Source organism: Lynx canadensis, chromosome A2 (assembly GCF_007474595.2).
Source record: "Lynx canadensis isolate LIC74 chromosome A2, mLynCan4.pri.v2, whole genome shotgun sequence".
Lineage (NCBI taxonomy): Eukaryota > Metazoa > Chordata > Mammalia > Carnivora > Felidae > Lynx > Lynx canadensis.
In genome coordinates this window covers 10,594,412-10,607,835 of record NC_044304.2, presented here as the reverse complement: position 1 = coordinate 10,607,835, position 13,424 = coordinate 10,594,412, and the positions used below count along the sequence as shown (strand labels likewise).

Below are 13,424 nucleotides of genomic sequence, written 5' to 3'. Positions count from 1 at the left end.
CGAGGCACGTGATCCTCTTCATGTATGGTTTTGAAAGAAAAGTCTAAGGACTCACCCTAGAGTCTGAAATAAAGTCTGTGTTTGATTCTTTAATCTGAGGGACCCTGAGCTGACCCCAAATATACCCCTGAAAAAGACTTTTAGTAGGCAGAATAATGTCCCCCAAATATGTCCACATCTTAATCTCCAGACTTTTCGAATATATCTTGTGTCATGGCAAGGGAGAATTAGGGTGACAAAGGTATTAACATTGTTAGTCCGCTGACCTGAAGATAAACTTGTTCTGATTATCCAGGTGGGCTCAATAGATTACAAGGTGCCTCCAGATATGGAAGACAGAGGCAGAAGAGTAGGAATCACAGAGAAATTTTGAGATGCTATGTTGCTGGCTTTGCAGATAAAGGGAGGGACCATGAACCGGGGAATAAAGGTGGTTTTCATTCCCCAGACCTCCAGAATGAACTCTTCTCTGCAGAGTGATTTTAGCCCAGGGAGACCTACTTCAGACTTCTGACTTCCAGAACTATCAGAACATAAATGTATTTGTTCTAAGCCTACAGCATGGAATTTGTCACAACCACAATAAATATCTATTCCAGATAGTTATCCAGTAACACTCTCTTCAAGGGAAATGAAATTCAGCCTTGGATATTATTCATTCATATTCTCTCAGATAAGGACATTTGGTGTCGAAATATCAGTTTATGTAGATTAAGAAATCTAAAGTCACTTTGGAGTGCTCAACCCCAACAGCTGGTAGAGAAAATCTCCCAAGCTATGAGCCATACTGACGTGCAGGCACTGAGGGACAAAACCTGAAATATTAAGGTCACTTGTTCCATCTTAAATTTGTATGTCCGAATCTTTACATACTTTTACTTTCATGTTAATCCAAGTTTTCATTCTTATCATTTTTATCCTCTCCCACTTTCTCTCCAGTTTATTTTTGACATGAAATCTTGCCTAGTAATGAGTCTGTGTGTATGCACATATGTTTACTTGAAAGAAAAATGTGTATAAACACACACGCACACACACACACACACTCACACACACCATACCCCTTGAACATTTTCTTAGGAATTGAAATAATACTACCACACATTTGTTTATTCCCCACAATGTTTACTTGAAAGAAAAATGTGTATAAACACACACACACACACACACACACACACACACCATACTCCATGAACATTTTCTTAGGAATCAAAATATTACCACACATTTGTTCATTCCCCACAATATCCCTCTGAAATTAGTTTTGTTACCCTGCATTACCTTCAGAAATAAGAAAACTGAGACTCAAGAAAATTAAATTTTAATAAGTTACAGAACAGGGGCACCTGGGTGGCTCAGTCTGTTAAGCGTCCGACTTCAGCTCAGGTCACGATTTCACACTTCATGGGTTTGAGCCCTGCATTGGGCTCTGTGCTGACAGCTCAGAGGCTGGAGTCTGTTTCAGATTCTGTGTCTCCCTCTCTCTCTGCCCCTTCCCCCACTCGCACTCTGTCTCCCTCTGTCTCAAAAATAAATAAACATTAAAAATTTTAATAAGTTACAGAACAAAGTAGTTAAAGCTTATTGTGCACTTTCTGGAATTACATATAAATGGAATCATTCACAATATGCTTCTAAATATTTATGACTCCTTTAATGGAGCAAACTGTACAATTTATTTTAAAAAAATTTATTGAAGTGTCATTGATAGTTTCAAGTGTACAACATAGTGATTTGACAGATGACTCTATGTTGGGCTCACCACAAGGGTCCAACTGTAAACTTTAAATGGGTGCAGTTTATTGTATATAATAATACCTCAGTGATAGGGTTAAAAGGAAAAAAGTCTAGTGGAGCATGGCTGATGGGAGGATCTAGAACATTAGTAGCTGATTCACATCGAACCAGGATGGAAGGTCTGTCCTCTAACTAGAAAGAACTAGAAAGAAAACAAAGTGTCTGTATGGATACAGGACCAATGAAATGAAGTTAAGGCCATTCATGTTTGATATGCCTGCTCTAAATTACTATCAGGTACTATTTTGTATTCAAAATATTCTTTCCTGAAGACTAAACAAGGTCAAATGTGAGCAAAAGAAAGGAAATAATAAAGATCAGGGCAGAAATAAATGACACAGAGACTAAAAAATGCAATGGAAAAATACCAGTGAAACCAAGAGCTGTTCCTTTGAAACGATAAACAAAATTGACAAACCCTGAGCCACATTCATCAAGAAAAAAGAGAAAGGACCTAATTAGCAAAATCAGAAACAAAAGAACAGAAGTAACAATTGACACTACAGAAATGCAGAGAATGGTAAAAGAATATTATGAAAAATTATATGCCAACAAAGTGGACAACCTAGAAGAAATGGATAAAGTCCTAGAAACATACAATCTTCCAAAATGGAACTGGGAAGAAATAGAAAATCTGAACAGACCAATTGTCAATAAAAAATGGGATTGGAAATAAAACATTAAAAAAAAATTTTAAAAAGGGGCGCCTGGGTGGCTCAGTCGGTTAAGCATCCGACTTCGGCTCAGGTCATGATCTCACGGTCCGTGATTTTCAAGCCCCGCGTCAGGCTCTGTGCTGACAGCTCAGAGCCTGGAGCCTGTTTCAGATTCTGTGTCTCCCTCTCTCTCTGACCCTCCCCTGTTCATGCTCTGTCTCTCTCTGTCTCATAAATAAATAAAACATTAAAAAAATTTTTTTAATGGAATTGGTAATCAGAAAACTACTCAAAACTAAAAGTCCAGGACCAGATGGATGATTTACAGGTGTATTCTACCAGACATTTAAAGAGTTAATATCTATTCTCCTCCAACTCTTCCAAAGTATAGAAGAAGAGGGAAGGCTTCCAAATCCATTCTATAAGGCCAGCATTACCCTGCTACCAGAACCAGAGACCCCACAAAAAAAGAAAACTATAGGCCACTATCCCTGATGAAGATTGATGCAAAAATCCTCACGAAAATACTAGCAAACCACATACAACAATATATTATAATAGTCATTCACCTTGATCAGGTGGCATTTATTTCAGGGATGCCAGGATGTTTCAATATTTGAAAATCAATGTCATATACTACATAAACAAAATGAAGGATAAAAAACATATGATCACATCAATAGATGCAGAAAAAGCATTTGACAAAATTCAGCATTCATTCATGACAAAAACTCTCAATAAAGAGGGAACATACCTGAAATTAATAAATGCCATAAGTGAAAAACTCACAGCCAGCATCATACTCAATGGGAAAAAACTGAGATCTTTCCCCTAATGTCAGGAACAAGACAAAGATGTGCACTCTCACAGTTTTATTCAACATAGTATTGGAAGTCCTAGCCTCAGCAATCAGACAAGAAAGAGAAATAAGGGGTATCCATATTGGTAAGAAGTAAGTTAAGCAGCCACTATTTTCAGATGACAGGACACTATACATAGAAATTCCAGAAAATTCTATCGACAAATTACTAGAAGTATGGATAAAGAAGATGTGGTATATAACATAGGGTAGAATATTACACAGCAATCAAAATGAGTGAAATCTTGCCTTTTGAAACAAAGTGGATGAAACTATAGTGTATTATGCTAAGAGAAATAAGTCAGTCAGAGAAAGATAAATGTGATGATTTCACTCATATGTGGAATTGAAGAAACAAAACAGATGAATATAGGGAAAGGGAAGGAAAAGTTCAATAAAAACAGAGAGGGAGAAAACCATAAGAGACTCTTGAATACAGAAAACAGGCTGGGGGTTGCTGGAGGGAAGGTGGGTGGGGGGATGGGCTAAACGGGTGATGGGTATTAAGGAGGGCACTTGTTGGGATGAACACTGGGTGTTATATGTAAGTGATGAATCCCTGGGTTCTACTCCTGCAACCAATACTACGCTGTATGTTAACTAACTTGAATTTCAATCAATCAATCAATCAATCAGTCAATAAAATTACTAGAAGTAATAAATTAATTCAGTAAAGTACAAGATACAAAATCAATACCCAGTAATAAGCAACATTCCTATACACTAACAGTGAAGTAGCTGAAAGAACAAAAAATGTTTTTAAACACCATTTACAATTGCACCAAGAAGAATAAAATCTTTAGGAATAACCTTAACCAAAGAAGTGAAAGACCTATACTCCAAAAACTATAAAACACTGATGAAGGAAATAGAAGATAAATAATTGGAAAGATATTCCATGCTCATGGACTGGAAGAATCAATATTGTGAAAACGTCCGTACTACCCAAAGCCATCTACAGATTCAATGCAATCGCTATTGAAATACCACCAGTAGTTTTCACAAAACTAGAACAAATAATGCTAAAATTTGTATGGAACTATAGAAGACCCTGCATAGCCAAAGCAATCCTGAGAAAGAAGACCAGACCTACCAAATTTCAAGATATACTACAAAGCTGTTGTAATTAAGACAGTATGGTATTGGTACAAAAGTAGACACATAGGTCAGTGAAACAGAATAGAGACTCCATGACCATGATTATATGGTCAATTAATCTATGACAAAAGAGGTGACAATATTGGGCAAAGACAGTCTTCTCAATAAATGGTGCTGGGAAAACTGGACAGCTACATGTAGAACAATGAAACAGAACCACTTTCTTATGCCACACACAAAGGCAAACTAAAAACGGATTAACGACCTAAATGTGAGACCTGAAACCATAAAAATCCTAGAAAAGAACACAGGCAGTAATTTCTCCGACATCAGCTATAGCAACATTTTTCTAGATAGGTCTCCCAGGCTAGGGAAACAGAAGTAAACATAAACTATTGGGACTGCATCAAAATTAAAGGCTTTTACACAGCAAAGGAAACAATAAAACAAAAAATCCCCTAGTAAATGGAAGAAGATATTTGCAAGTGATATATCTGACAAAGGGTTAATATCTAAAATACATAAAGAACTCATACAACTGAACACCAAAAAAACCCTCCACAATCAAATTAAAAAATGGGCACAGGATCTGAATAGACATTTCTCTAAAGAAGACATCTAGATGACTACAGACACATAAAAGATGCTCTGCGTCACTCATCATCAGGGAAATGCAAATCAAAACCACAATCGGATACCCCCTCACACCTGGCAGAATAGCTAAAATCAAATACACAGGAAAAAACAAATGTTGGTGAGGGTGTAGAGAAAAAGGAACCCTCATGCACTGTCGGTGGGAATGCAGCCACTGCGGATAACAGTATGGAGGTTCCTCAAAACTTAAAAATAGAACTATTCTATGATCCAATAATTCCACTACTGTTTCCAAAGAAAACAAAACTCTAAGTTGAAAAGATATATGCACCCCTATGTTTATTGCAGCATTACTTATTATAGAAAAAATGTGGAAGCAACCTAAGGGTCTATAAATAGATGGATAAGGAAAATGGGGTACGTACACACACACACACATGTACACATATGCATACACACAATGGAATATGTATCCCATATGTTAGTTGAAAATATCTTCTCCATTCCTGAGGCAGCCTTTTAGTTTTCTTGGTTGTTTATTTCACTGTGCAGAAGTTTCTCACATTGATAAAATCCCAACAGTTCATATTTTTTTGGTTGTCATTGTTATTTCCCTTGCCTCCAGACAACATGTCTAATAAGAAGTTGCTATGGCCAAGGTCAAAGACATATTTCGCCGTGTTCTCCTCTAGGTATTTTGGTTACTTCCTGTCTCACATTTAGGCCTTTCATCCATTTGGAATTTATTTTTGTGTATGGTATAAGAGAGTGGTCCATTTTCATTCTGCATGTTGCTGACCAATTTCCAACGCTATTTGTTGAACAGACTGCGTTTTTTTCCATTGGATATTCTTACCTTTTTTGTCAAAGATTTGACCATATCATTGTGGGTCCATTTCTGGGTTCTTTTGTGTTTCATTGATCTGTGTGTCTGTTTTTGTGCCAGTACCATACTGTCTTGATGACTACAGCTTTGTAATATAGCTTGAATAACCAAACGTCTAATAAATGTCAACTTAAAAATACATAACTCCTACTTGACTTGTCAAAAGAATTATGAATCCAAGGATTGTTGTACCCATGATTTCATAGCAAAGGAACCTACCTTTGCTTGTTGAAGAAGGAATATAAATTTTCTGGAGCTAGTAGGAGTTGTGTTGTCAACACAACTCAATGTTTTGGAGACCCAGGTTCCCGAGTCTTATATTTGGAAAAAACTTTCACTCCGGGCTGTGAAAAGTTTCAATGTTAGAGCTTTGGAAGCCAGGAAAGTTCAAGGAGGAATAATAAAAATTGGATACACCTGAATTGTTTTTTTTTTTAATTTTTAACATTTTACTTATTTTTGAGAGACAGAGACAGAGCATGAGTCAGGGGAGGGACAGAGAGAGAGGGAGACTTAAAATTTGAAGCAGGCTCCAGGCTCTGAGCTGTCGGCACAGAGCCCAATGCAGGGTTTGAACCCACCAACCATGAGATCATGACCTGAGCCAAAGCCGGACACTTAACTCCCTGAGCCACTCAGGCACCCTGGATACACCTGGATTCTAACCTGATCTCCTGGGAACAGAGAACCTATAGGAAAAAATTCCATTCTGTCCAGATAAGTTCCCATGGGGAGATGTGCTCAGAGGTTGGAGTAATAATGGGAAATGTGTCTAATGAGCAGTTATAGAGAACAGATACAGCAAACATAAGAGACTATAAATATCTCCTCTGCCGCAGACCCTGAACATGTTCTACCTGATGGTGTTTGCATTTGGGGTCCTAGCACTCCTTCCTGCTGTCTGGAAATAGAGCTTGCTCTCTATCATCAACCAACAGGGAGGAATTCTGACCTCCACTTGGAGACCTTCGTCTCAGAGACCCCAAGCAGGTGAGTCTCAGAGCTCAGCAAGTATTTCAGGAAAGGTTCAGGGAGAATGGATGAGGTCACCTGAGAGCCTAACCATCCTGTCCCAGATCTGAGAGACTGTTGTGTTTGTTGGTGTGGTGAACTCATTCATTCATAATCAATATATTTAAAATGTTTTTTAAAAAAGGAATGTCTGTTGAAATTGCTAATGCAAGGATTATTGTTGACAACTAAGTGGTGGGAATCAGAGTCCAGTTGGGTGAGACTAACGAAAGAGTGGGAGGTACTGTCTTCCTGGAAACTCTGAACACTTCCAAGGAGGTTGCAGTAAAAGGGAATAGGAAAATACACTATTAGGTATGGAGGGGGGTGCAGTGCAGTGAGGGAATTTAAAAAATATTTTTAAGATGGGGTATTTTGGAGCATATTCTGTATCCGTTAGAAAGATCCAGACCAATGGAGGGAGCCACGATCTTGCAACCACAGTTCTGGAGACGTACATTTCACAGAATCTTCTCTCCATTAGATATTCACTTAAACAGTTTATTTAAAACACAACAGGAATATGCTACAGGGCTTTACTTGACAATTTTTGTATTACCTAGAGACGGAATACAGGTTTGGGGTGTTAGCCATTTACTTTCTTTGCAGCAAATTATCTGCAAAAATTCTTTGCCTGGTTTCCTAGGTTCGGACCATTCTTATTCTTGTTTTTGTTTGTCATTCTTACTGAGTCATTTTCTTTCTTCTTTTTGATTGCATTGTTTCAAACGCGTGATTTGACTCCTGAAACCAGTATCACACTAAGTTAACCAACTAGAATTTAAACAAAAACGTGAAACAAACAAAAAACACAATTGCAAAATTTTAAGCCAAGTTTGCTATTTGCTGTTTAGTTCTTGTATGTATGTACAGATGTATTTGTTGAGAGCTTATAAATTGTGAGTGGCCAAACCTGTCAACTAGTCATATTTTGTCCCTCACCCATTGTTTTTTATGTGCCTTGTAGTAATAAACTGCCTTTTGTATGTATTGGCACCTACCTGTGCTTCTTCACTGCTACCTTTTTTTTGTGATTGGATCTATTTTCTAAACTAGCAATCGTCCTTTTGCCGTCCTGCGGAAACATGGACGTCCTCACATTCAATTTATATCTTTCTCACAAGGATGCGTGATTCCACCTATGTTTATTATATAGGGTGAAATTATAATTTTAGATACTGCTCTCTGTGCTATTTTAAAAATCAGTGATAATTATAAATGATATTTTCCTATTCTTTTTTATTAGCTTTTTTCCCCATTCCATTTTGATTTAGACACCTGTGGTAATGTCATGAACATATTATTGTCATTTTCTATCTTTTATGGCAGAAGACAGTCTTTTTAAAATTGGATTTGATTAGCAAGGTTGTTTGGAATCCACTGTGTGTATTCTGCTTGTCCTCTCCCTGCTATTCTTTTTATTTTATACATTCCATTTTCTAAAGATGTGTTTCTGCCTGAACGCACACCTTTATGAAACGGCAAAAAGGAACAATCAGGTGAGGTCCTGCTCATTTGGATCTGACATTAAATGAAGAAAGCAGAGGGGGTGATGTAAATGTGTGTGTGACATGACGTCTTCAGGGATATACAGACGAAGAAAGGAAATAGGTTTTGGGGGCACGTATAGGATTTTATAGAGCATATTGTAGGGACGCCTACACATGTTGGATTAAACTCAGGAAGAGTGGAGCCGCCCAATGAGTTTGTCAAAAAAGAGATTAAAACCCAGAGCTCAGGAATTACAAAGGAATGTGAGAGAAGGGCCAGCTGCGTCTGTTCCTGGGCCATATGAGAACAAGTGTGGTCCAATACATAGGAATAAATAGGGAATAAAAGCCAAACAAGGGCCCGATGTGGACACTGTATGAAGCGAACGGATGTTCGCTGAAGTGACGCCAGCACCCGCCCTGGCTGCCCACTGTCTCTGCAACCTAGCTTCTAGAATAGGCTCCTTATTCCTATTGCTTTCCCCTCCTTAGCAGGAACTACCCTTCTTTTGAAACTATTCTTGCATGTACTGCCACGGATAAGAGAACTTTGACTTTACCCCGGAGCAAAACATGCCATTTACATGTGACCCAGCACGTTGCAGGGGCAAACACAGAAACACGTTTGTGCACACGCACGCGCCCACGCCTACGGCTCTACAAGGAGAACCACGAAATGGCTGGGTTTGCAGCCTGACCACGTCTGATGCGCTCTGATATTTTCTACTGTGCCTTATTTTCCCTACTCTAGTTTATTCTTGCAGACCAAGCTTGACCCCACAAATGCTCCCATTCTAAGAACATGGACAACATTCTTCTCTTCGTCCTCTGTTCCTGTGCTAGTAGCTCCCTGATTCTGTTCTCTCTCTCATCACTGGCAACTTCTGTGCGCGCAGAGCCTCTCATTCCTTCATGCAATATGTATTTATTCCTGGTGATCCCAACTAAACTATGTCTGGGGGTAAAGGGTGGTGGTATGCATAATAGCCCCAGGGCGCCCACAGTCCAGCAGGGAAACCAATGGCATTAAATAAAAGTTACACATTGATAACCCGGACATCTAAATTATCACAAGAGAAAGTCTTTTTCTTCTGTGAGACTATTAAATAGGCTATTTAATATTCTGTGAGACTATTAAAAGGAACTACATCCATGAAGATTCGTGAGGGAGAGGACTCCTTGCTTCTGAAAGAGAAGATGGGATTTTCAGGATAGAGAAGAGGTGAAAAACTCCAAACGGACCAGGGGGGTGACTCCAAGCAGAGGGAAGCAGGGGTGTAGAGGCTCCGAGACCTGAGCCGGGCCTTCCGGGGAGGCTACAACTCAGGCTCGGTGTGTGTGAGATCGAAGGGGTGAGGCGGCGTGAGTGTGAATGAAGGCAGTGGGTCGGTCAGGGGAGGCAAGCCAAGTGTTGGAAGGTATGGAATTGGGGGTTCATTCTCTAAGGGGGAGTCACTGGGAAGGGGTTAAGGTGGACAGTCATATAATTGCAATATTAGAAAGACCTCTTGGGTAATTGTGACTATTGGCTAGAGAGGTGCCAGCCCATGATAGGTGGAGACAGGACAAGGAACTGAAATAAGGCGGTGGATTTGGGACCCCAGAGGTGGGGAAGCGATGGGGACTTTGAGAGAAGAAAAAAAATCAGCCAAATCTCCTCACCAGTGAGAAGCACTCATTGTCAACACAGGGAGCTGTGCTAAGCTCTATATGGCGTATTCACTAAATCTGCCAACTACCTGAGCAGGATAGATACCTCTAGCCCTACCATTTGGGGAAGGATATTAGCATTTACAATAGTTTGGTTGGGAAGGTGGGGGGAAAGAAGGGAGGGAAACAAACCAGAAGAGACTCATAACGATAGAGAACAAATTGGGGGTTGATGGAGGCAGGTGGATGGGGATGGGCTAGATGGGAGCCCATGAGCACTGGGTGGGGTAAGTGATGAATCACTGAATTCTGCTCCTGAGACCAATATTACACTCTGTGTTACCTGACTAGAATTTACAGGGGGGAGAAAAAGAATAGTTTGGCTGGTTCTCCAAGTCCAAATAGCAAACGTGTGGAGATCCCCAATTCAAAACCGGTTTCTGATTGTAAAAGTTTAGCATTTTATATCATTTAGAAAAGTTGTTCTTTAGCAAATAATTTTGCTAAAATCCCCCACTTTTCTTGTACCCTGTGTATTTCCTTTTGTGAATTGTGGGTGTCTTCCGTTGTTATTCTGGTGGGATGTCTTGATAACATGAAGACATTCCTACTTTTTCTTTTGGATAAATTGCTTTTTGCTGCTTTATTATTCTGGGCATCAAGGAGATGTACCTGGGGTTGGGGTGTCGCCAGAACCAGGGACACTTTCTCGTCATCCTCACCAGGGGCCACCTGATCTCATTAGATCATTCTCCCCACTTGTCTTGTTCTCAGTTTTTGAATTTGATTTTTGTTTCTGTAAATACTGGACACAAAATGATCACCTTAAAATCGAGACCCATGTCTACATGCTCACGGGAGACTTAACTACTAGAATTTGGATGTTTTTGCAACTTATAGGAAAGACAATCTGATATTGCACAGCTTGCCTTGTATCATTGTTTGCCTAATTATTGCGACTGGAGGTGAGAATAGTCTGGTTGTGACATGGTCCAAGGAGGCTATAGAGCATGTGTGTGTGTGTGTGTGTGTGTGTGTGTGTGATGAGCAGGTCTCAAGACAGAGGTCCTGGAACCCATACCTCCAATACGTGACCCTTAAAATACAGGTGCCAGGTTAGTACCGACAATGAATATAAGAAGGGTGCCTGTTTCTATTCAAAGATTCCTTGGAGAGGAAATTAATAAAGTGCAAGGAACACCATGTGAAGGAGGGGTTCCTTGTGCCAGGAAGTGTCATCAGTGTCCGGGAGGCCACCTCATTCCTCAACATTCCCTGCCACCACCTCTCATCAGTCTTCCTCTCGCTCCTTCCCCTGGACACACTGGCTTTCTTTTGAGCCTGGGTCTTTAACACAATATGCAAACAACAAAAGGCAGGATGGTGAAGGGGAGTGGGAGACACTGGCTTCTGGTTGAGGAATTCCTTCCATGTTCAGGAAGGGGAGACTCAGAGGAGGTAAAGGCCCAGTGGAGGGAATACTGTCAGTGATGCTGTCACAGGCTGTGTGGTGACAGATGGCAACTCCATGCATGGTGAGCAGGGCGTGATGTTGACACTTGTTGAATCACTGTGTGGTGCCCCCCAAACTAACGTGACCTGGTGTGTCGACCACCCTCATGCTTTAAAAACTTAATTTAGAAAACCCCACGTCTTTCCTCAGAGCTGTCACACTCATAGTTCCGTCTGATGGGCACGCTCTTCCCCAGAGGACCTTGTGTTTCCTGTCCCCTCGAGGGCTCTGTTTACATGTGTGCCGGTGTGCCCGAACAACCAGGAAGAGCCATCCCTCCATCCACGCTTCCCTTTACACAGGCTTTGTTTTTCTTCACGGCACCTGTCACCTCCTGATATTTTATCTGCTTTTTATTTGCTTATCCCCTTTCTCCATCACTGAACCCTCCAGGCTTTTGTTTCTAGACACTTACACACTTTGCGTGAAGGTGCACTGGCTAGTGCTCAAGGTTATTCCTCAAACACGTGACAGATTTCAGAATTTCTCATTAAAAATATATAATAGATGAGTAGATGGGGAAAAAGCTAACCGGGTGATGTGAAGTCTTAGAGCTGGCATGGGGAGGGGAGGAGATTTTTCCCTGAGAGGGGAAAAATTCTGTAAAAACTTATGGAAATTGATCTTTTGAATACAATGTAAAATTGTAGAATTTCAATTATATTTCAATGTTCATTTTGAGAAAATTACTCATGTTATTTCTTTGTTCCCCGGTAGTCACCTCCAGCATATGGAAACAGGAAATGATACACAAATTTCAGAATTTTTTCTTCTGGGATTTTCAGAGGAACCAGCATTACAGCCCCTCATATTTGGACTTTTCCTCTCCATGTACCTAATTGCTGTGTTTGGGAACCTGCTCATCATCCTGGCCGTCAGCTCTGACCCCCGCCTCCACACCCCCATGTACTTCTTCCTGGCCAACCTGTCCTTTTCGGACATCTGCTTCATCTCCACCACCGTCCCGAAGATGCTCTGGAACTTCCAGACCCAGACCAAAGTCATAACCTATGAGGACTGCATCACACAGATGTATTTTTTCATACACTTTTCAGGATTAGAAGTCTTTCTCTTGACCGTGATGGCCTATGACCGCTTCGTGGCCATCTGTCACCCCCTACACTACACGGTCATCATGAACCCCCGGTTCTGTGGGCTGCTGGTTCTGGTGTCCTGGATCATGTGTGTCCTGAATTCCTTGTTACAAAGTTTAATGATGTTGTGGCTGTCCTTCTGTACACATTTGCATGTCCCCCACTTTTTTTGTGAACTCAATGAGATGCTCCAGCTTGCCTGTTCTGACACCTTTCTTAATGACATGATGTTGTATTTTGCAACTGTGCTGCTGGGTGGTGCTCCCCTGGCTGGGGTCCTTTACTCTTATTCTAAGATAGTTTCCTCCATACGTAGGATCTCATCAGCTCTGGGCAAGTATAAGGCATTTTCCACCTGTGCGTCTCATCTCTCGGTTGTCTCCTTATTTTTTTTTACGAGCCTAGGAGTGTACCTCAGCTCTGCTGCTACCCAGAGTTCCCACTCAAGTACAACAGCCTCGGTGATGTACACGGTGGTCACGCCCATGCTGAACCCCTTCATCTACAGCCTGAGGAACAGAGACATAAAGAGGGCTCTGAAGAGAATCATTGGGGTTCCAGCAATGTAAGGGCCAATAGTCCTGGGGCTGGAGACATACCCATGATTGCAAGGCTCAGAGCCTCAGAGCTATTCCTTGATCAGACTATGGAAGTAGAATCTGTTCCTTCTATTTATTTCCTGGAATTCCCATTTGTTTGAATCCAACTTCTCCATATATTTAAGAAACTCCCTTTATCAACCTTCTGCTCTGTCTGATACACTATTTCACCTTTGT

At 40.6% G+C, this 13,424-nt stretch overlaps 1 protein-coding gene across 1 annotated transcript; it reads left to right on the top strand.

Annotated features, from left to right (window-relative positions):
• Positions 1-12,284: 12,284 nt before the first annotated feature.
• On the top strand, positions 12,285-13,217 carry LOC115505217 (olfactory receptor-like protein OLF4). The gene has a single exon (XM_030302669.1). It carries the CDS (start codon positions 12,285-12,287, stop codon positions 13,215-13,217), a length of 933 nt encoding a protein of 310 aa, XP_030158529.1.
• The last annotated feature ends 207 nt before the right edge of the window (positions 13,218-13,424 follow it).